Source organism: Vulpes vulpes, chromosome 3 (assembly GCF_048418805.1).
Source record: "Vulpes vulpes isolate BD-2025 chromosome 3, VulVul3, whole genome shotgun sequence".
Lineage (NCBI taxonomy): Eukaryota > Metazoa > Chordata > Mammalia > Carnivora > Canidae > Vulpes > Vulpes vulpes.
The window spans coordinates 93,135,822-93,154,880 of NC_132782.1; the positions used below are offsets into that span (position 1 = coordinate 93,135,822).

The 19,059-nt window shown below is 57.1% G+C and overlaps 2 protein-coding genes across 3 annotated transcripts in view; one reads left to right on the forward strand and one right to left on the reverse strand.

Annotated features, from left to right (window-relative positions):
- Nucleotides 1-17,917, forward strand: ATP2A1 (ATPase sarcoplasmic/endoplasmic reticulum Ca2+ transporting 1). Of its 2 annotated transcripts, XM_072753577.1 has the most exons (23): nucleotides 2,811-3,216; nucleotides 3,540-3,557; nucleotides 3,975-4,057; nucleotides 5,416-5,520; nucleotides 6,171-6,309; nucleotides 8,241-8,321; nucleotides 9,174-9,259; nucleotides 9,415-9,712; nucleotides 9,881-10,047; nucleotides 11,756-11,844; nucleotides 12,117-12,219; nucleotides 12,423-12,554; nucleotides 13,660-13,782; nucleotides 13,911-14,129; nucleotides 14,843-15,178; nucleotides 15,337-15,557; nucleotides 15,671-15,873; nucleotides 16,061-16,146; nucleotides 16,239-16,372; nucleotides 16,497-16,614; nucleotides 16,776-16,893; nucleotides 17,143-17,187; nucleotides 17,628-17,917. In XM_072753577.1, the coding sequence occupies exons 1-22, from the start codon at nucleotides 3,099-3,101 to the stop codon at nucleotides 17,145-17,147; spliced, it is 2,982 nt and encodes a 993-aa protein (XP_072609678.1). In that variant the 5' UTR covers nucleotides 2,811-3,098; the 3' UTR covers nucleotides 17,148-17,187; nucleotides 17,628-17,917. The 2 variants fall into 2 exon arrangements, with proteins under 2 accessions (XP_072609679.1, XP_072609678.1); XM_072753578.1 differs by lacking the exon at nucleotides 3,540-3,557 and having other exon boundaries at nucleotides 1-3,238.
- Nucleotides 17,873-19,059, reverse strand: part of RABEP2 (rabaptin, RAB GTPase binding effector protein 2) — a 13,366-nt gene continuing 12,179 nt past the window's right edge. The window contains exon 13 of the mRNA XM_026011084.2: nucleotides 17,873-18,508. Coding sequence (XP_025866869.2) covers nucleotides 18,407-18,508 — 102 coding nt within the window. The 3' untranslated portion in view covers nucleotides 17,873-18,406. The remainder of the gene's footprint in view (nucleotides 18,509-19,059) is intronic.

Genomic DNA, 19,059 nt, shown 5'->3' on the forward strand with positions numbered 1-19,059 from the left:
GTGTCCTGTTGGGAGATGGACAGGAGACAGCTGGGCTCACAGGCCACCCAGGCTGGGGGCTAGCTGGGGGAAGCCGGCTGGCTCTCCCAATTTTGTCTAATTCCTGGGGCTCCCCCAAACCTTGACCTCAGGAGACTGGGGATAGAATTGGCCTTGCAAAGGAGGGGATGGTTTGGGGATCTAGGTGCTGTGTTCTGGAAAAGGAGGTGGTGAGTGAAGGCTGTGGCACCCCAGGGTAAGCAGGAACTGATCCCCTCCTAATCTAGCAGCAACTGGTGCTGCAGGGCTCCCCCTCCCCCTAAACCCTGCCAGCTTCAGGGACTTGCCTTCTGAAGTTGGCTGGGGGAGGGGGCCAAGGAGCAACCCCCCACCCCAAAGTTTGCATGTCTTGGCTGGAGAAGCCTAAGAGACTGTTTCCCTCTCAGCTTTGCTTTAAGGATGGGGTTGAGATGAAGTTTGGGACCAGCCAGAGACCAGCCAGGCTCTGTGTCCCTGTCCTTCAGAACCAGGCCTCTCCCATTCCCAGCTTCAGCCCTCCTAGGAGGGGAGGAACACTCCCACTGTGGGCTTGGAGACCCCCCCCCCCGGGGGGGGGGGGGGGGAGGAATCCAAGAGAACCAGTAAGACACTGGTCCTCCACCGCAGTCCACACCCCCAGCCTCCCCAGCCGCCAGCCTTTTGTTTCTCCCTCTCTGGCTTCAGCTTCCCCTCTGGAAGTTGGGGGTGGGGGATGGGGTCACCTTAGAGGGCCCCCCACTGGCAGCAGTGTCTTGTCCTCAGCCTCCTGCTCTCAGCTCCCCTGAAGCCTGGATCCCTCCAGTCTTCTCCCCCTTCTCCATGTTTGGGCATTCCTGCTCCTTTCGGACCGTGCCCCTGTCACTCCTCCAGGTGGTGGCGGGGAGAAGCCAGAGAGCACGAAAAGGCTTGGCCCATGCTGAGCCTGACTCTGGCCTAATAAGGGGGGTGCTGGGCCAGATGGAGGTGCCTGGGGATGGGATCTCCTTGTCTGAGGACCCCCCCTCCTCAGGTCACAGCTCAAGGGAGGGGTTCATGGGAACCATGAAAAGGGGCAGGGAAGGAGTACCGTGTCCTCACCTCACCCGGAGGCTCCCCTCCCCTCCCCTCCAAGTCCACGCAGAGGAAGGGATAAGTGCGCAGAGGAAGGGATAAGTGCAGGAGGCTAAGTCCTTAAATGTCTCCCTCCTGGCCTGCCTGCTCCCCCAGAAGTGGGGCTGGCCTTTCCTTTTCCCACTGTCTGCCTGCCATCCTCTGCTTAGGAACCTGAGTGCTGGGGGCAGGCAGGGGGGAGCTGCTTGGAGAACCCTTTCAGTGGCCCACACTCCTGACTGTCCATCTCAGGAAGCCAGAGGCCTGGCCACAGGAAGGGCTCAAGGCTCCTTCGTCCCCTCCTGGACCTTCCACCACTAACTCTCATTGAGAGGCTCTCCTCTCTCTGCCCTCCTTTCCTCCCCTGCCCCCGGTGCAGGCTATCCTCTGTCTGCTCGCTCCTCCAGCAGCTGCACTGTTAGTAACCAAGACGCCCCCATCCAGGAGCGGGGGTGGGGGTGGGGGGCTCAGAGCAGCTGCTTCTACAAGGAAGCTGACACCAAGGCCAGCCGCTCAGCAACAACTTGTGGCTTTGCACCCAGCCCTGGGCCCCCACCCACCTGGCTGCTGCCTGCCAGCTTCCTGCTGTCCCTTTTCCCACTGCTCCTCAGACTTCCCTCTGACCCTGGCAGCCCTGTCTCGGTTTCCCCAGTCCGATTCTGTCCTTATTTCCCCTAGACCTGTCCTCATAAGTCTGCCCCTCCCCACTCCTTTGGTCTGGAGCGTCTGTCTGCTCTGTGCAGCTTCTCAGCCCCCTGACCTTGACGCTTCTTCCCTCGCGCCTCTTCCTGGAGGTTATACGCCCAGCACCTGAGCATGCAGCTGCCATCCTCTCTCCCCTGAAGGAAACACTTCAGAGCCAGGGCGGAGTGCGGACTACACACCATCTGGGATCTGCCATGTGAACCCCTTGAGTTAAAGAGCACAGTAGAGGCTGAGGGGACCCTCATTCCAACACTTGGAGGGACTCTTGGCACCATCCTGAAACATTCATCCCTCCCCCTCACCATCAGCACATTTTGTGGCCTCCTGGATTACCTAGCTGCCTGGGTATCCCATTTTCTTGGGGGGGGGGATTCCCTGTCAGGGAAGGGGGCCCCCCAAGGCTACATTTCCAGAGGCTGAGTTAGAGCGATGGGGAGGGGGGGTGTTTGGGGGAGAGACAGGCAGTCCTGGCTTTGCTCACCAGGGCTTGGACACTAAATCCCTTGTTGATGGCTGCAGCAACCCCTCCCGAGGGTAGGGTTACCGTCTTCTGCCCTGTCGCCTTGACCCTCTCCCCTCCCTACTTCCCCTTGTCCCTCTAGAGCCATTTCCTCTGGCCCCCAAAGGATGTTGTTCCCCTCTCCAGTCCCCTGAAGGCTGGAGTATCTGCTGCCCTTTCAGCAGACTGAGTGAGGAAGGAGACTGTGGCAATAGAAACAGGTTGAGAGTGGGTAGGACGGGAGGGGATCAGGAAAGGAGAAAGGTGGAGGCCTGAGAGTAGAAGTGGAGAACTTCAGGGATGAGTTTGGACCAGGAAATTCGGTACAACTGAGGAAGTCTGGGCAATTGAGGGAGGGGTCAGCAAAAGACAGAAAGTGAAGTCTCTCCCTGCCCCCCTTCCCTGAGGCTGGGGCCACCTTAGCTTCCCTCATGAGTGACATCTCAGGCTGCAGCCCCACTGTTCCCCCTCTGTCAGCAGAAATATCTTTCTTCTGACCCCTCCTGCCGGAGTCTTAGCCAGCCAATCCCTGATCTGGGGGGGGGGGGGAGGCTGGTCCCCCCCTACTCCCTCATAAGGACCAGCTGGGGGTTGGGGAGGTGGCCGGCTGCTGCAAGTGGGACGGGGGTCAGAGCTTTGTGGAAGGAAGAAAAACCTGGGGGGGGGGCAGGAGAGAAAAGCAAGAAACCCAGGCAAACAGGCAGGTGGACACTGAGGAAGGCCCCCAAAGCGTGAGGACCCCCCCAGAAGGAGCACACCGCCCCCTGGCCCCCAGGAAGGGAGCACAATGGAGGCTGCACACTCCAAGACCACAGAAGAATGTTTGGCCTATTTTGGGGTGAGCGAGACTACAGGCCTTAGCCCGGACCAAGTGAAGCGGCATCTGGAGAAATACGGCCCCAATGGTAAGTGTCTCTTGGAGGAGAGGCTAGTAACGCCCTCTTGCTCCCTCACAACACAGACGGACACATACACACACTCACACACACTGGAGTCTCTCCCTCCAGAGTACCTCAGGGAAGAGCTGGGCCATGGTCCAGTGACTGCAGGGGATTCTGACAAAACAGAGTGCCTGAGAGAGTTTTGGGAGGTTTCATGGGATGACCTTGGTGAACCTCAGATGCCCTTTAGGTAGCCTGATTCTCTTACCTTAGCCAGAATCCTGGGTGTGGGGGGCATTAGACTGAACCCCAAATGAATATGTCCTTTTCTTCTTTTTCCTGGGTAGAGCTCCCTGCTGAGGAAGGTAAGTTACTGGAATCCCTGAGCTCTCTTAATGACCAGCCCCCGCCCCCCAGCCCCTGTGCCCACTCCTTTATCCCCACCTTCTCCCTACTGACTCCCGGGGCAAATACCCTCTCCAAAGGTTAGAGTCTGGCTGGGGGCAGGAGTTTCCAGGCACTTTCTCCCAGAGGCCTCCAGTCCTTGAGCAACTAACTGCCCACCACCACTTTGTGGAGCCCGTTTCGGGACTCCCGGCGAGCCCCCTCAGCCTCCTCTCAGTGCCAGGCGGCCTGCTCATCCCCCTAGAACCTTCCTGCTCAGGCTGGAAGTCAGGCCACTGTTGGTCCCTGGATCCCAGCCTGCCCTTAGAGTCCGAGCCATTCATCCTCCAGACCTTAACCCCACCCCCGGGGGGGCCCTCCCCTGCCTGTTCCCCCAGGGAAGACCCTGTGGGAGTTGGTGATAGAGCAGTTTGAAGACCTCCTGGTGCGGATCCTTCTCCTGGCCGCCTGCATTTCCTTCGTAAGTTTGGGCAGGCATCTGGGGGTGGGCTGAGGTGTGGGTCGGGGGCGCTCCGGTTCCTCGGCTCCTCGGGTCCAAGTCCTCACCATCCTCTCCCCTACACCAGAACTGAGGGGGCAGGGAGGGGCGCTGATGCGCACGCCTCGGTCCTCCTCCACACCCCACAGGCAGGTTTTATTTTAAGCTTTAAGGGTGTTCTCAGCCAAAACACTGAAGCTAAGCCACCCCCGCAGCCTCAAGGGCTTCGAGGGCTCGGGTTACCCCCCAAGCGCCGGGCTCCCCGGCTCCGGCTCCCGCTCTGGCTCTGTGGCGCTCAAGCACCAGCACTCCCGGCATGCCCCGAGGCGCGCAGCCGCTCCACCAATCCCCGAGCCTCCTGGTGCCCCCGCCCCTCCCTCCTGACGCTGATTGGTTTCCGCAGAGACTCCCTCCCAGAGGCGGGAAAGAGCTGCTGGTGTGAGGGTGCCTCTGAGTGCACCCGAGGGCCGGCCGGCCGGACCCCTCCGCTGGCCCCGGGCTTTGATGCCTGCTGCCCGTCAACGCTAGGGCTCCGGGAGCCCCTCCTCACCCACCCGGCCTGACCTTGCAAGCCCTCTCTGGATCCCTCGCAGCCGCAAGGCCACCACCTCTCTGGCCCCTGAGGCCACCCCCACCCACCCCCCACCAGCACCCACCACCCCAGCAGACCGCCTGCCTTCTGGAGTTTCTTCCTTAACATCTTAGTCCCACCAGAAGATAAGGCTGGGGGCAAAGAAGTTTCCCTGTCCCCTGGTCTCCTTCACGGAGGCCCTGTGGGCCTCTGAGTACTAGCTGGCAGGGCCTCCCTTCTCCCTTCTCAGATTTGCTCCTTGACATTTGCCTGTGGCTGTTGCTTGGCAGTGGCAACAGCTGGGGTGGGGTGTGTACAGGAGGCCCCGTAACACTATCCCCCCTCCTGTTCCCTCATGAAATTGGAGCTTCCCTTGCTGTTGGGGAGGGCTGTGGGGGGGGGGGGCAGGCCGTGTCTGCAAGGACCACAGGGTTTTCCCTGCGGAGTTTTGGCTCCCGTGGGATGGATGTGGCTGTAGGGGACCGTTGGCCTGGGTGGCCCGTGAGCTTTGTTTACAGGCCAACAGCCCAGCCAGGGAAAACCTGAAAGCATTCCCAGTTAAACCCGGAGTTGTGCATGTCTACACCTGCCAGTTCCTGTTGCCTGAGAGCAGGGGCAGCGCTCCTGTGGAGTGTGTAGGACCTCAGACTGATGAGGGGCTGCAGTATCCCCAAGATGCCCAGCCCCATTTGCTCCTGCACGCACACTCACCCTCACTATATGTTTGAGGGGTTTTGTTACCGTTAGTCTCCATTTCCCTGCTCCCTAGGTGCTGGCCTGGTTCGAGGAAGGCGAAGAGACCATCACTGCCTTTGTGGAACCCTTTGTCATCCTCTTGATCCTCATCGCCAACGCCATTGTAGGGGTTTGGCAGGTTAGCCATGACCCCGCCTCACTGTCTTCCTCCCAGTCTCCTCCTCCTCCGTCACTTCCTCTGGACTTGCCTTGTTCCCTGTCTCTAATGCCCAGTTTGGAAAGGGGATGGAGTGCAGGAAAGAGATGGGAGACTGGTGTTCCCACTGTCATTTGCTGGCTTCATAACCCAGGCAGGTTCCTTCACCTCTCTCAGCCTCAGTGTCCTCATCCATAAAATGGGGCTAATAATCCTGTCCCTGAGTTGTGCTGAGATGGAACAGAGTGATGCATGTGGCGTGCCCAGCCCTGCACCTGGCATATAGTAGCAGGTCAATAAATGCTAGCTTGCTTTTCCTTCTCTTCCCTTACCACCCTCTACTTTTCCTGTCCTTTGCTTTCTGATTCTCTTTTCCTCTCTCCCCTGAGCCTCCTTACCTGTCTTCAGCCATAAATGACAATTTCCTCAACACAGACACCTACCCTCACGTAGACTTTGTCTACTCCTATGCCAGGAGCCACTACTGCATGACCTGCCTCTTCCTCTGTAATGTCCCTCTTTCCCCAGGACTCTGGCCCCCTGCCCCTCCTAACTCTCCCCACCCAGTCCCCTCCCATTCCCTAACCTTCCTCCCTCCGATGACCCTTCTCTCTTCCACCCTGCCCCTCCAGGAGCGAAATGCAGAGAATGCCATCGAGGCTCTGAAGGAATATGAACCTGAGATGGGAAAAGTGTACCGGGCTGACCGCAAGTCAGTGCAAAGGATCAAGGCTCGGGACATTGTCCCTGGGGACATTGTGGAGGTGGCTGGTGAGTGATGGGAATGAGTGGTCCAGGAAGGGAAGTCTTGACTTTGAGGCCGAGAGGATGCATATGGTGAGGGTGGGGGCCCCTGATCCTGCTGTCCAGGAGGTAGCTGGGAAGGTGGAGTCTTTGCTTCTACTTCTCAGACTCCTCAGGAGGTCACCCCAGGGCACCGTGGCTATAGCACCCCTCCCTGTCGGAGTCTCAGCAGGAACAGCCAGTCCTGTCCCTGACGCTCCAGGCGGACCCCCTGCTCCCCCTCCTCTCACCCAGCACTTGCAAGCAACAGGTGGAACCTAGTCACTGCCAATGGCCCCATCTCCACCCCCCTCCCGAGGCCTGGCTTCTCTCTCCTTCCACCCACCCACAAGCTTGGTCAGCTTTAAATCTTGACCTCTTGGTGCCCTTGAGGCCTCTTGAAGGGGAAGGAGTGAGGGTAGAAGGGAGGAGGGGGGCCGAAGGCTCAAGCCCCCAACCATGTAAGGGAAACTCAGGCCCCAGCAGGGAACACGGGACCTGGGAGGAGGGGAGCTCAAGGAGGGGCCCCGCCTCTCCAGTGAGGGACACTTAATGCCTGACCAGGGAGGGGTGGGGGCCGGGTGGCTAAGATTACTGGGATTCTGCCCCCTTCAGCGGTTTTTATATTTGCCTTGTGCAGGCCTTCCCACATCTTCAGGCCCCTGGCAGAGGGGAAAGGATCTAGGCCTGCTTCCCTCCACTAGACTCCCCAGTTGTACCTCAGGAAGCCTAGGGAGGGGGGGGCAGGCTGAGGACCCCGGGGCACCATCACAGGGCCGTCCTGCCACGGTGACAGTTTGGAGTCAGCGCCATGAATGTCTATAAATATCGCTTGGGCTTGGGTGACAGGGTGTCCCGCCCAACTCCTTTGCCGACCTCCTCCCTCTTCTGTCAGCTTCCTCTGACATAGGAGGAGGAACCTTAAAAACAGGGAAAAGAAAGCAGCCCAACCAGCCCTGTCCCCAGTATCCCCCATTGGAACAGGGGGCACTAGGCCGAAGCAGTGGAAAGCCCTGAAGTTCCAGGGGGGCATCATCCGCCTTGTCAGCCCCTCTGCAGGGGGGTCTCCTGTATTGACCCTCTCCCGTGCATCTCCTGTGCTCTGCCCCCACTCTGGCTTGGCTCCCTCCTGCCCTGCCGTTCCTTGTTCCCTGCAGACCTCCCCTTCTCTCCATCCTGCCCATCTCCCCGGCTCACTCACTCGCTGTGGCTTCCTGCCTTCCTTCAGGTGCACAGACCGGGGCCTGGCAGGGGTCTGACAGGTGGTTTTCACCAGGCTCTGTTGGACCTGCACCCTCTGCCCCTGTGCCTCCCCTCTCCTTCTGCTTCTGCCCTTCTTACCCTTTCCTTTGCTCTGCCTTCTGTCCTACTGGACACTGCTTTTCTCGATTCTCATAACTTCTCCTGTTTCTTCCTGTGTCTTCCTGTCCCCCTCCCGCCCCCGTCTGTGATTCCACGACCTACTCTCCCCCTCCAGGCGTGTCTTTCAAATTCAGTCTCCTTTCGTTCTTTTCTTGCTCTTCTCTCTCCATCTTTCTCTCTCTTGTTTCCCTCTTGGTTTTGCTGTCTCATTACACAACTGGATGGTTCCTAATTTTCCCTTCAGCCATTCAGCGTACGTTTATTGAGCACATGCTGTGTGCCAGGCAGTGCGCAGGGCCCTCTCACAGGCTCATTGCCCCAGGGTTTAGGGAGGGGGAGAGAAAGCAACGAGGGGGCAGTTGGAATAAGTGCTGAGAGGGGGATGCTTGCTGGAGCTACAGGAGCCCATGCCAAGGGCCTGACTCAAGCCCATGACGGGCAGCCAACCCTGGTGACCTGAGGACGAGGTGAGGTTGTCAGACAGAGGTTGGGCTTTAATTGGAAAGGAAGAAAACTGCTTTCTCAACTGACTTGACTCTCGTTTACTCTCTCCACAGTGGGGGACAAAGTCCCTGCAGATATCCGCATCCTGTCCATCAAGTCCACCACCCTCCGGGTGGACCAGTCCATCCTGACAGGTCTGGTGGGCCAGGGGTGGGAGGATGCTTCAAGGGGGTGTGGGGATGAAGTGGGGAGCTGACTGCCACACAAGGATGAAACTCTAGGTGGATAAAAAAGAATAGCCAGCCACATGGCCCGCTCCTGGCTCTGTAGCAACAGTGATGTCAGCATGGCTCAGCTTCATTCATCATGGCAAGCCTGAAACAAAAGGGGTCATGGGAGAGGGTGGGACATTTGTGCCCATTCTCCACATGGTCATCGACCCCATCCTTCCCCATGGACATTCAGACACCCAGAGACCTGTCCTGTTGCTTCAAAAGCCCCCAAGTGAGGAACCATAGATTCTAGGACAAGATGGAGGGTCTGGATGCACTTAAAACCACAGCTGCTTCTGGTTATCTGCTGGGAGAGAGAGGGTGAAGAGCCAGCGAGCATTCCCTGTGGTCCAAAAAGGCAAGGCTCGACCGGTGTGGGGCAGCTGCCTGAGCCCCTGCCCAATGTAGGGAAAGAGGCAGCTCTGCCCTTGACCCCACCTCTTCACATATGTCAGCTTCTTTGACTTTCACCAAGACTTGGTTCTGGAGACTATATAGTATCATCCCCATTTTACAGAGACCAGAGGTTAAGTGATCCCAAATTACACAGCTTTTAAGTGGTCAGGCTGAGGCTCAGGTCAAGGTCTTTTTACTGTAAGTAAAAATATGGATTTCCTATCTGCCTCCAGTGGCTTTTCCAGTGTTCAGCCTTCCTCCAGGACTGCAGCTTGGTCCTTACCAGGCTCTGTCCTGCCAAGCAGGGCGAGTTAGGGGTGGGAAGGATGGGAGGAGGACATGATGTCATCTGGAAACCTCTTGGCTCCTTCCCCACAGGCGAGTCCGTGTCCGTCATCAAACACACAGACCCCGTCCCTGACCCCCGAGCTGTCAACCAGGATAAGAAGAACATGCTTTTCTCGGTGAGCCATGCAGGGCCAGCTGTCATGCGCTCGAGCCAGAGGCCCTGGTGTGGGAGAGACGTGGCAGTGCGAGGAGAGATGAGCCCTGCCATCAGGAGGGTGCCGAGTGAGGGCTGCCTCTCGCCTGAGTCCTTGCCTCTTGCTTGCCCTTTCAGGGTACCAACATTGCTGCTGGCAAGGCCTTGGGCATCGTGGCCACCACTGGTGTGAGCACCGAGATTGGGAAGATCCGAGACCAAATGGCAGCCACAGAACAGGATAAGACCCCTCTGCAGCAGAAGCTCGATGAGTTTGGGGAGCAACTTTCCAAGGTCATCTCCCTTATCTGTGTGGCCGTCTGGCTCATCAACATCGGCCACTTCAATGACCCCGTCCACGGGGGCTCCTGGATCCGTGGGGCCATCTACTACTTTAAAATTGCTGTGGCCTTGGCTGTGGCCGCAATCCCAGAAGGTACGGCAAGCTCCCTTTCATCTCCCACTGGCTAATCTGACCTGCAAAGGCCCCTTTTGCAAGCAGGGTAACTTTTTCAAGTTCCAGGGATCAGGACTCAATTTCCTTGGGGGGCTGTGGTCCTCCCCCATCACTGACCCCTCACTCCTTCTCCTTCCTCCCCCACAGGCCTTCCTGCAGTCATTACCACCTGTCTGGCCCTGGGCACCCGGCGGATGGCAAAGAAAAATGCCATCGTGAGGAGCTTGCCCTCTGTAGAGACTCTGGGCTGCACTTCTGTCATCTGTTCTGACAAGACGGGCACCCTCACCACCAACCAGATGTCTGTCTGCAAGGTCAGGGAATGTGTGGGAGACTCCCACTCCAAAAACTGCCTTTGAGGGGAAATAAGCCCTCCAAAGATGGGGTTAGCGCTTCATCACTGGCAGCTTCTGCTTCTGGCCAGGGAAATAAATGTACAGAGGGCAGGTATAGATTGCCACCCTGCCAGCTGTGAAAAAGATGACTGGGGTCCCCCACCCCCTGCCCTCAGAATGGCCCTCCATGGCAGGATCTGGGGAGTTTGGCCACAGTAATCTTTAATAGCATTTCCTAAACCAGGGCTCTTAATCTTTCCTGAGCCTCAGACTCAAGCAGTCTGGACCTCTTCTCAATATAATAGTTTAAATGCATAAAATAAAATACACAGGATTCTGTTTTTAAAAATGCATTGGGTTACAGAGGAAACCAGTGATTGAGATACAGTTATCAAAATATTTTAAAAACAAATTTCTGATGTGATCACACTTATGCTTCTGCACGAATGCATTCGGTAGCAGACCTAGCGGTGGGTCTGAGCAATTTTGAGGGCTTTGCAACAGTGCAGTGTGATAGGAAGGGATCTGTGATCGTATGGGTGGTAAAGTTATGGGTTTTGCTAATATCGATGTGATCCACTGCCTACATTCATGATTGGAAGGAAATGCTCATGTCAGAGAGAAAATAAGAAATTTCTTTCTTTCTTTCTTTCTTTCTTTCTTTCTTTCTTTCTTTCTTTCTTTCTTCTTTCTTTCTTTCTTTCTTTTTCTTTCTTTCTTTCTTTCTTTCATCTTCCTTTCTTCCTTCCTTTTCTTTCTTTTTTTTTTAATTTTTAATTATTTATGATAGAGAGAGAGGCAGAGACATAGGCAGAGGGAGAAGCAGGCTCTCTGCAGGGAGCCCGATGTGAGACTTGATCCCAGGACCTTGATCCCAGGACCCCGGGATCACAACCTGAGCCAAAGGCAGATGCTCAACCACTGAGCCACCCAGGTGTCCTTCTTGGAACCTGTCTTAAGCCCTACCCGCCCCCCCCCCCCCCCCCCCCCACTGGCTACAGTTTGGGATGGGCTGCTTCTCTCTGGGACCTTCCAAAGCACAGGCTTCAAAGCCAGACCTCAGGCTTCTGCAACCAGTTCCTAAAAATGAATTGATTGCCCTCATTTGAAAGTCAAGAGATTTCACAGGAAAATAACCTGAATTTCTGGCTCTTCCTGCAAAACTGGAAGATCCTGGCCATGAGTGGCTAGAGCTATAGCTGGGCCACATGCTCTTGTGTACCTTATTGCTCACACCTGCTTTTACCAACTCATCTAAAGGAGCCTCCAGTGTGGCCTTCAGAAACTAATGACTTCTGTTTTGAAGCCATTAATACCGAACAAGAAGGGCAGCTCTGGTGGCCAGCGGTTTAGTGCCGCCTTCAGCGCCTGGGGTGTGATCCTGGAGACCCGGGATCGAGTCCCATGTTGGGCTCCCTGCATGGAGCCTGCTTCTCCCTCTGCCTGTGTCTCTGCCTCTCTCTCTGTGTCTCTCATGAATAAATAAATAAAATCTTAAAAAAAAAAAAAACACTGAACAAGGAGAATGACAGCCAGGGGGTGGCAGGAGAAGGGAGGCAGGTGGTGGGGAGCCTTGGTTAGTCTACAAGGGTGGTTGGGAGAGGGACGGGATGCCAGCCTCTCCTCTGTACCAACTGTCAGGGATGGTGACAACCAGACATGTGTGCTCGTGTCCTTCTCCCTGCAGATGTTTATCATTGACAAGGTGGACGGAAACCTCTGTGTCCTGAACGAGTTCTCTATCACTGGTTCCACTTACGCTCCAGAAGGAGAGGTGTAAGTGCCCTGAAGCCCTTCCCTCAGCTCCTTGTGCCTCCACTAGACACATGCACACCCCGCTTTCCCGAGGGCCTCCCTCTCGTTTTATCTTCCTTCCTCTCTCCTCTTCCTTCACCGACCTTGTTCTCTCTCCCCCCCACCCTGATTATTCTCCATGCCAGTTGCCACGTCCCTGACTGTCCCTCACGCTTTCCCCAAGTCCTCTCTGCATCTTGGTCTCTATTCTCTACCTGTCTCTTTTCCTTCCTTCCTCCCTACCCTGCTACCAGCTTGAAGAATGATAAGCCAGTCCGGTCAGGGCAGTATGATGGGCTGGTGGAGCTGGCCACCATTTGTGCCCTCTGCAATGACTCCGCCTTGGACTTCAATGAGGTAACTTCTTCACTCCTGATGCAGCCTCTCTGTCCTCTTCCAGCTGGCCAAGGCCACATGGGAGGGAGACACCTTGTACTGAGTCCTCTTCTGGGTGGAAGGGGGAAGGAGTGGCTGGCCCCCTTCCTGTTCTAGGGGGAAGGTGGAAGCAAGGGGCCGGGAGCACAGGGCACTTACTTCCCCTTCCCCCTCTGTCCTCCCAGACCAAAGGTGTTTATGAGAAGGTGGGTGAGGCCACCGAGACCGCACTCACCACCCTGGTGGAGAAGATGAATGTATTCAACACTGACGTGAGAAGCCTCTCAAAGGTGGAGAGGGCCAATGCCTGCAACTCGGTGAGTGTGGGCGCTCCTTTCCACAGGGTCCCTCTTTGCCCTGTGTCACATTGCACAGGCAAGGACCAGAGAACCTCAGGGGAGCAGAGGCCCCCAGTCCAGCCAGGAAGGGCCTCAGGCCCCAAGCTGGGACGCCACTGGCAGGGGCAGGACCTCTTGCCCGTGGACGGATGTGCCGTCTGCCACCTAGCTGTAGCCTCCCTGGATGACACTTCTCCCGTTGTGTCCCTAGCTGGAAGCGGTGGCACTGGGCACAGAAATCACAAGCCACCCATCACAGTGCTTCCCCTTGTCCAGATGAACAAACCCATTCTGCTCCTCTCTAGGATGCTACTGTTAATATTTACTGAATGTGTATATTGAGCTCCTCTTGTATATTATGTTCTTCATATAGCTCATTCTTTTGTTTTCTTTTTTTACATATGTACGATGCTCATTGCTGCCTAATATGACAAGATTAATGAAAACGATCTAAATATCAGTAGAGAATATGTGTAAGAAATTTACAAATGAGAATATAAATGTCAACTTCTATTTATTGTTACTTTTGTTCGTGTTTTATTTTGAAACACCTCTGACACATTTGATGAAAAAAGGATCTCATTCATTTTTGGGGAGTGCTTATTACTGCATGCCAGGCACTTGGGCTGCATTGTCTGATAATGCATCTCTAGGAGCTCTCATATAGTTCTTCCAATTTAAATTAATAAATAAAAGTAAAAACTCACTTCTTCAACTGCACTAGCCATATTTTCCATCTTGAATAACCATGCTTAATTACATCCTACCGGGCAGTTCAGAGTACAGAACATTCCTGCCAACCCTGAAAGTTCCACTAGACAGTGCCATATTGTGCCATCCTGTTTCTGTTGCGCTTTAAGCTGGACACTAAGAAAGTGGCAGCATCAGTCTTAAAGTTCTATTTGTGCTACAGGCACCAGACTAAGCTTCAGTCTGAGACTCGGCTTGGGGTCTGCTCTGACCCCTAGATCATCTTTGGCTGTGTTTTACAGGGTCTGGGACTCTGCCCTTCTAGCACAGCATCATCATTCTCAGCCTACCAATTTCACATCTGGCCTCTCCCTCTCTGTCTCCTCTTTTCCAGGTGATCCGCCAGCTAATGAAGAAGGAATTTACCCTGGAGTTCTCCCGGGACAGAAAGTCCATGTCTGTCTATTGCTCCCCAGCCAAATCCCGGGCTGCTGTGGGCAACAAGATGTTTGTTAAGGTCAGAAATCAGAATGGGCCTCAGTCCCCCTCTTCTTCCTAATCTCAGAGCCCTCTCCTATCCCTGCTCCCTGTCACTGTGGCCCAGAAAAAAGACCATAGTCTCTGAAAGCTCTCTTGGTCTCCTAGGGCGCCCCTGAGGGGGTCATTGACCGCTGTAACTATGTGCGAGTTGGCACCACTCGAGTGCCGATGACGGGGCCGGTGAAGGACAAGATCCTGTCGGTGATCAAGGAGTGGGGCACTGGGCGGGACACACTGCGCTGCCTGGCCCTGGCCACCCGGGACACCCCCCCGAAGCGAGAGGAGATGATTCTGGATGACTCTGCCAGGTTCATGGAATATGAGGTGAGCAGCGAGGGGCCTCCCATTGCCTCAGAATCATCTGCCGCCCCCCTGCTCCACCCATGTCATTCCTATTGCGTCACGGGCCCTGGAGTCCCAGGAAAGGACTTAGAATCTGGAAGAGTGTCAGGAATCATCTAGTCCAAGGCTGCTCTGCCTATGGTCGTGGACTTGTCCCGGATGAGGTGAGGCACTTGCAGCCAGAACAGAGACCCAGGTGGTAGCTGGCCATTCTTGGTTCTGCTACATGTTTCCATAGTGAGACACCCTTGAGACGAGAAGCGGGGCATAGACCTGCGTTCTGGTGCCAGCACCTTATCTTATGGTGGACAGGCTTTCCAAATAGCACCAAAGTCCACCACTTCCTTTTCTAGATGGGACCCAGTGGCCCGGCAGGTAGCCTGGATTTGCTCAGGATTGTAGGCCCAGGAAGTGGCCCCACTGAAGGCAGAAATCACTGCTCTAACTCCAAGCTCCAGTTCTTTCCTTGAAATACAGGCGGTCGCTATCTACTCTGGGCCTGGCAGCGCCAGATCTGCAGGCATGCATGTGAACACGGAGTGTCTCCTGCCCCTGGTCCTATGGGACCCAGCTGAGATGTGCACACCAGGCCAGGGGCAGCTTTCTCCCCATCTCCACCTCCAGCCCCCTGAGCTTCCTCCCTGGCTTACTTCCAAGTCCTTCCCTGACCCCGTCACTCTCTGCTGTCTCCTCAGACGGACCTGACATTCGTTGGTGTGGTAGGCATGCTGGATCCACCACGAAAGGAAGTCACCGGCTCTATTCAGCTCTGCCGGGATGCCGGAATCCGCGTCATCATGATCACTGGCGACAACAAGGGCACAGCCATTGCCATCTGCCGGCGGATCGGCATCTTCGGGGAGAATGAGGAGGTGGCGGACCGAGCCTACACAGGCCGGGAGTTCGACGACCTGCCCCTGGCAGAGCAGCGGGAGGCCTGCCGTCGTGCCTGCTGCTTCGCCCGCGTGGAGCCATCCCACAAGTCAAAGATTGTGGAGTACCTGCAGTCCTACGATGAGATCACAGCCATGGTGAGCAGACAGAGGGGCTGCGCGGCTGTGGGGTGAGGGGCAGTTTCTGCCCAGAGCCCCTTGATGGGAGGGTCTCAGGAGCAGGGGGGCAGGGGGATCAGCTCCCAAGGAGGGGTAAGTGCAAGAGTCCATGCTCCACCTTCTCATTCTGCCCTCAGACAGGTGATGGAGTCAATGACGCCCCTGCCCTGAAGAAGGCCGAGATCGGCATTGCCATGGGATCTGGCACCGCCGTGGCCAAGACTGCTTCTGAGATGGTGCTGGCCGATGACAACTTCTCCACCATCGTGGCTGCGGTGGAGGAGGGCCGTGCCATCTACAACAACATGAAACAGTTCATCCGCTACCTCATCTCCTCCAATGTGGGCGAGGTGGTCTGGTGAGCAGCCAGGGCAGGCCCCTGCAGGAACCCAGGGCTGGTGGGTGGGGGTGGGGGGCCGGTGACCACAGGGCCAGGGCCAGGCCAGACATGTGACCACCTCCTTCTGGCAGCATCTTCCTGACCGCCGCCCTGGGGCTGCCTGAGGCCCTGATCCCTGTGCAGCTGCTGTGGGTGAACTTGGTGACTGACGGGCTCCCGGCCACGGCCCTGGGCTTCAACCCACCAGACCTAGACATCATGGACCGCCCCCCCCGGAGCCCCAAGGAGCCCCTCATCAGTGGCTGGCTCTTCTTCCGCTACATGGCAATTGGGGGTGAGCAGGATGGGAGCCCCACCCTTCCCAACCCTTGGGACTAACCCCCCTTTCTGGGATACCTGTTCCCCTAGCACAGACACCCCATGGGCCCTCTTCCTCAACAAGCTGTTGATGGCCATGAGCCCTCTTGACAATTCCTGTCTTCCCAGCTGGGACCCCAAATTCCATCTTCTCTCTACCACAGGCTATGTGGGTGCAGCCACTGTGGGAGCTGCTGCCTGGTGGTTCATGTATGCAGATGACGGGCCTCATGTCACCTACAGCCAGCTGGTAGGGAGGACAGAGGAAGGAGGAGGGTGGGGAGCAGGAGGGAGGCATGGAGGCTTCTGTGGGATGCCACTTTCTCACTCCTCCCCCTGCAGACTCACTTCATGCAGTGCAATGAGGAAAACCCTAATTTTGAGGGCGTGGACTGTGAGATCTTTGAGGCCCCTGAGCCCATGACCATGGCCTTGTCCGTGCTGGTCACCATCGAAATGTGCAACGCTCTCAACAGGTTAGGCCTGCCCACCCACCCCGGCCGCCTTCCAGGGGCCTCTGTGTCCTCCACCTTCCTTGCTCTGCTCACCACCACTTTCTTGTGCTGTCCCCCACCCTGGCCTCTGCCCGGCCCTTTGCAGCCTGTCTGAGAACCAGTCCCTCCTGCGGATGCCCCCCTGGGTAAACATCTGGCTGCTGGGCTCCATCTGCCTCTCCATGTCCCTCCACTTCCTCATCCTCTATGTTGACCCTCTGCCGGTGAGCCTTCTCTGGGCCAGGGACCACTGTTCACACCACAGGGAGCCTCTGTGGGTGGGGACGCAGACGGAGGGAGGAAGGATTGAGGGGGGCGGTGCCGGAACCCTGGCCCCCTCCCAGAGAGGAACACCAGTCCTCACCACCTCCACCTGCCCTTGCAGATGATCTTCAAGCTCCGGGCCCTGGACTTCACCCAGTGGCTTATGGTCCTCAAGATCTCATTTCCAGTCATTGGGCTCGATGAGCTCCTCAAGTTCATTGCTCGGAACTACCTGGAGGGTAAGCCTCAGCCCTCCTCTGAGCCATGTTCGCCCCTGGCCCCCCACAGGCCCTCCCTCTGCGCTGCGAAGGTGCCCGCCCCCCTTCCTTTTCAGCAGGGTGCTCTGGCCCTGAGAGGACCAGCGTCCCTGCCCCGGGCCCCCACGCCCCTGCACTTTTGCAGGTGTCCACAGCCTCCTTAGCCTTTCTGGCCCTCCACGCCCGCCTCTGCCCTCCGTAACTCTGTCTCTCTGTCCTCTCTGGCCATAGGATAACCCGTTTCCCCTTCCTCCATCTCTTTGAACCGTGTCACAGGTATCGCCCCCTTCTCGCCCTCGCCCCCAGCTGCTGTGCCCCCCCCCCCCCCCCCCCGCGCGTCCTCCTCTCCCCCCCTCGGTGGCATCCGAGGTCACTTGCGCTCGCTGCTCCACCCGGAGCCGCTGCCGCCACTGCCACGCTTCCCAGTGGGTGGGCTGCTGCCCTCACCCTGTGCGGTCAGTGCCGCCCTGCCTCGGACAGCAGGGTGCCTGCTGGGCTGCGCTGCGCTGCGCTGGCTGGGCGCTGAGCTGTCCGCTGCCTGGGCTGCAGTGCTGGGGAGGAGTGGGGTCTGGGACACAGGTGAGTGGGGGGGGAGCTGCAGCAACCCTCCAGGTGAGTGTGCCAGGGGAGAGGGGACAGAGAGCCTGAGAGGGACGTTACCTCTCCCCTCCTGCCCCCCCCCTCACTCCACTTCATCCTCCCCTTTCTCCTTCCAGATCCAGAAGATGAAAGAAGGAAGTAACCAGTCCTTTTGCCCCTTCTTCCCCACCCTGATAGTGATGCATCTTCAGCCAGAGCTGTGGCACAAACTCCCATGTTCCCCTCCACTCCCTGACATTTTTCTGTTTATAAACATGATGGTCCCTTCCACTTTTGCACCCTCAACACCCCATCTTCCCTTCTGCTCTTGTAAAACCTCCCCTCCCCAACCCCGTGGGGCTTGCAGGGACAAGGCGACGGATTGAGCTGAGCTGCTTATTTATTGAAAATAAATGACAGAAAAGTCTGGTCTTGCCTCCGTGCGCATCTTGGGGCCTGGGTGGGGCCCTGGGGGGACAAGCATCTTAGTGTCATGCAGTCCAGAAAGCAGCTGCCTGTCCCAGGTGCACGTATGGAGGGACTGCTACCACAGGCCAGAGGTGCCCAGCCACCGCTTACAGCTTGGCTGTACCTCCGAAAGGGATGGTGCCATAACAGGCTGTTAGTCCGGCTGGGAGGGGGCCAGTGGCAAGAAGGTTGGGACCCAGGAGGCAGCATGGCAGCCAAAAGCCACAGGGTGAAGCCTGCACCTCTGGTGCCCGGAAGGGGCTGGGACTCCCACCCAGGTGTCATCCTCGGGAGCAGAAAGCCAGCCACCCCTGGGAGGAGGTGCTGCACAGACAGGGCAGTGGAGGCCCCATCACCTCAAGCCCGGGCTTGGAGGGGATCAAGCCTCTATCCTGAGACCTGCAAAGCCCAGGCCTCTCAGTTCAGATGTGGGGAAAGGCAGTCTCCCTCAGGTGTCCTGGATGTCCCTGACGTCCCTCAGGGGCGCCTCATCCATGATACTGCGCACTTGCTCCAAACTTTCTGCCTGGCGGATCCGTTCCAGGCGCACCTACAGGATTCAGTGAGGGAGGAAGAGGGCCCTTGGTGGGTAAATGCAGCCCCCTCCCATCTGCCAGGCCTCTAATGGGGCAAGGGTCCCCACCTTCCCCAAGCCACGGTGAAACTGGGATTCAAGGGAAGAAATGGGTCCTAAGAAAGTGGCCTGACCAAGGGTGGGCAGGGCAGGCGGGGCTGACATAGGGAGTGTGGAAGGACTGCTGCCACAAGCCAGAGGCTCCCAGCCACCAGTCTCAGCTTGGCTGTGCCTCAGGAAGGCATGGCACCATAACAGGCTGTTAGTCCAGCTGGGAGGGGGGCAGCAGCAAGAAGGCTGGGACCCAGGAGGCAGCATGGCAGCCAAAAGCCACAGGGTGAAGCCTGCACCTCTGGTGCCCGGAAGGGGCTGGGACTCCCACCCAGGTGTCATCCTTGGGTGGGCCCAGGGCTTTACACATCCAACAGAGACCTGCACACAACAGTTTGTTTTGAACAAAGCTCAGAGGATAAAAGGATGCCAGCCTCAGGAGGAGGAAGAGGATTCCCCTGATTGGGGGACTGTTG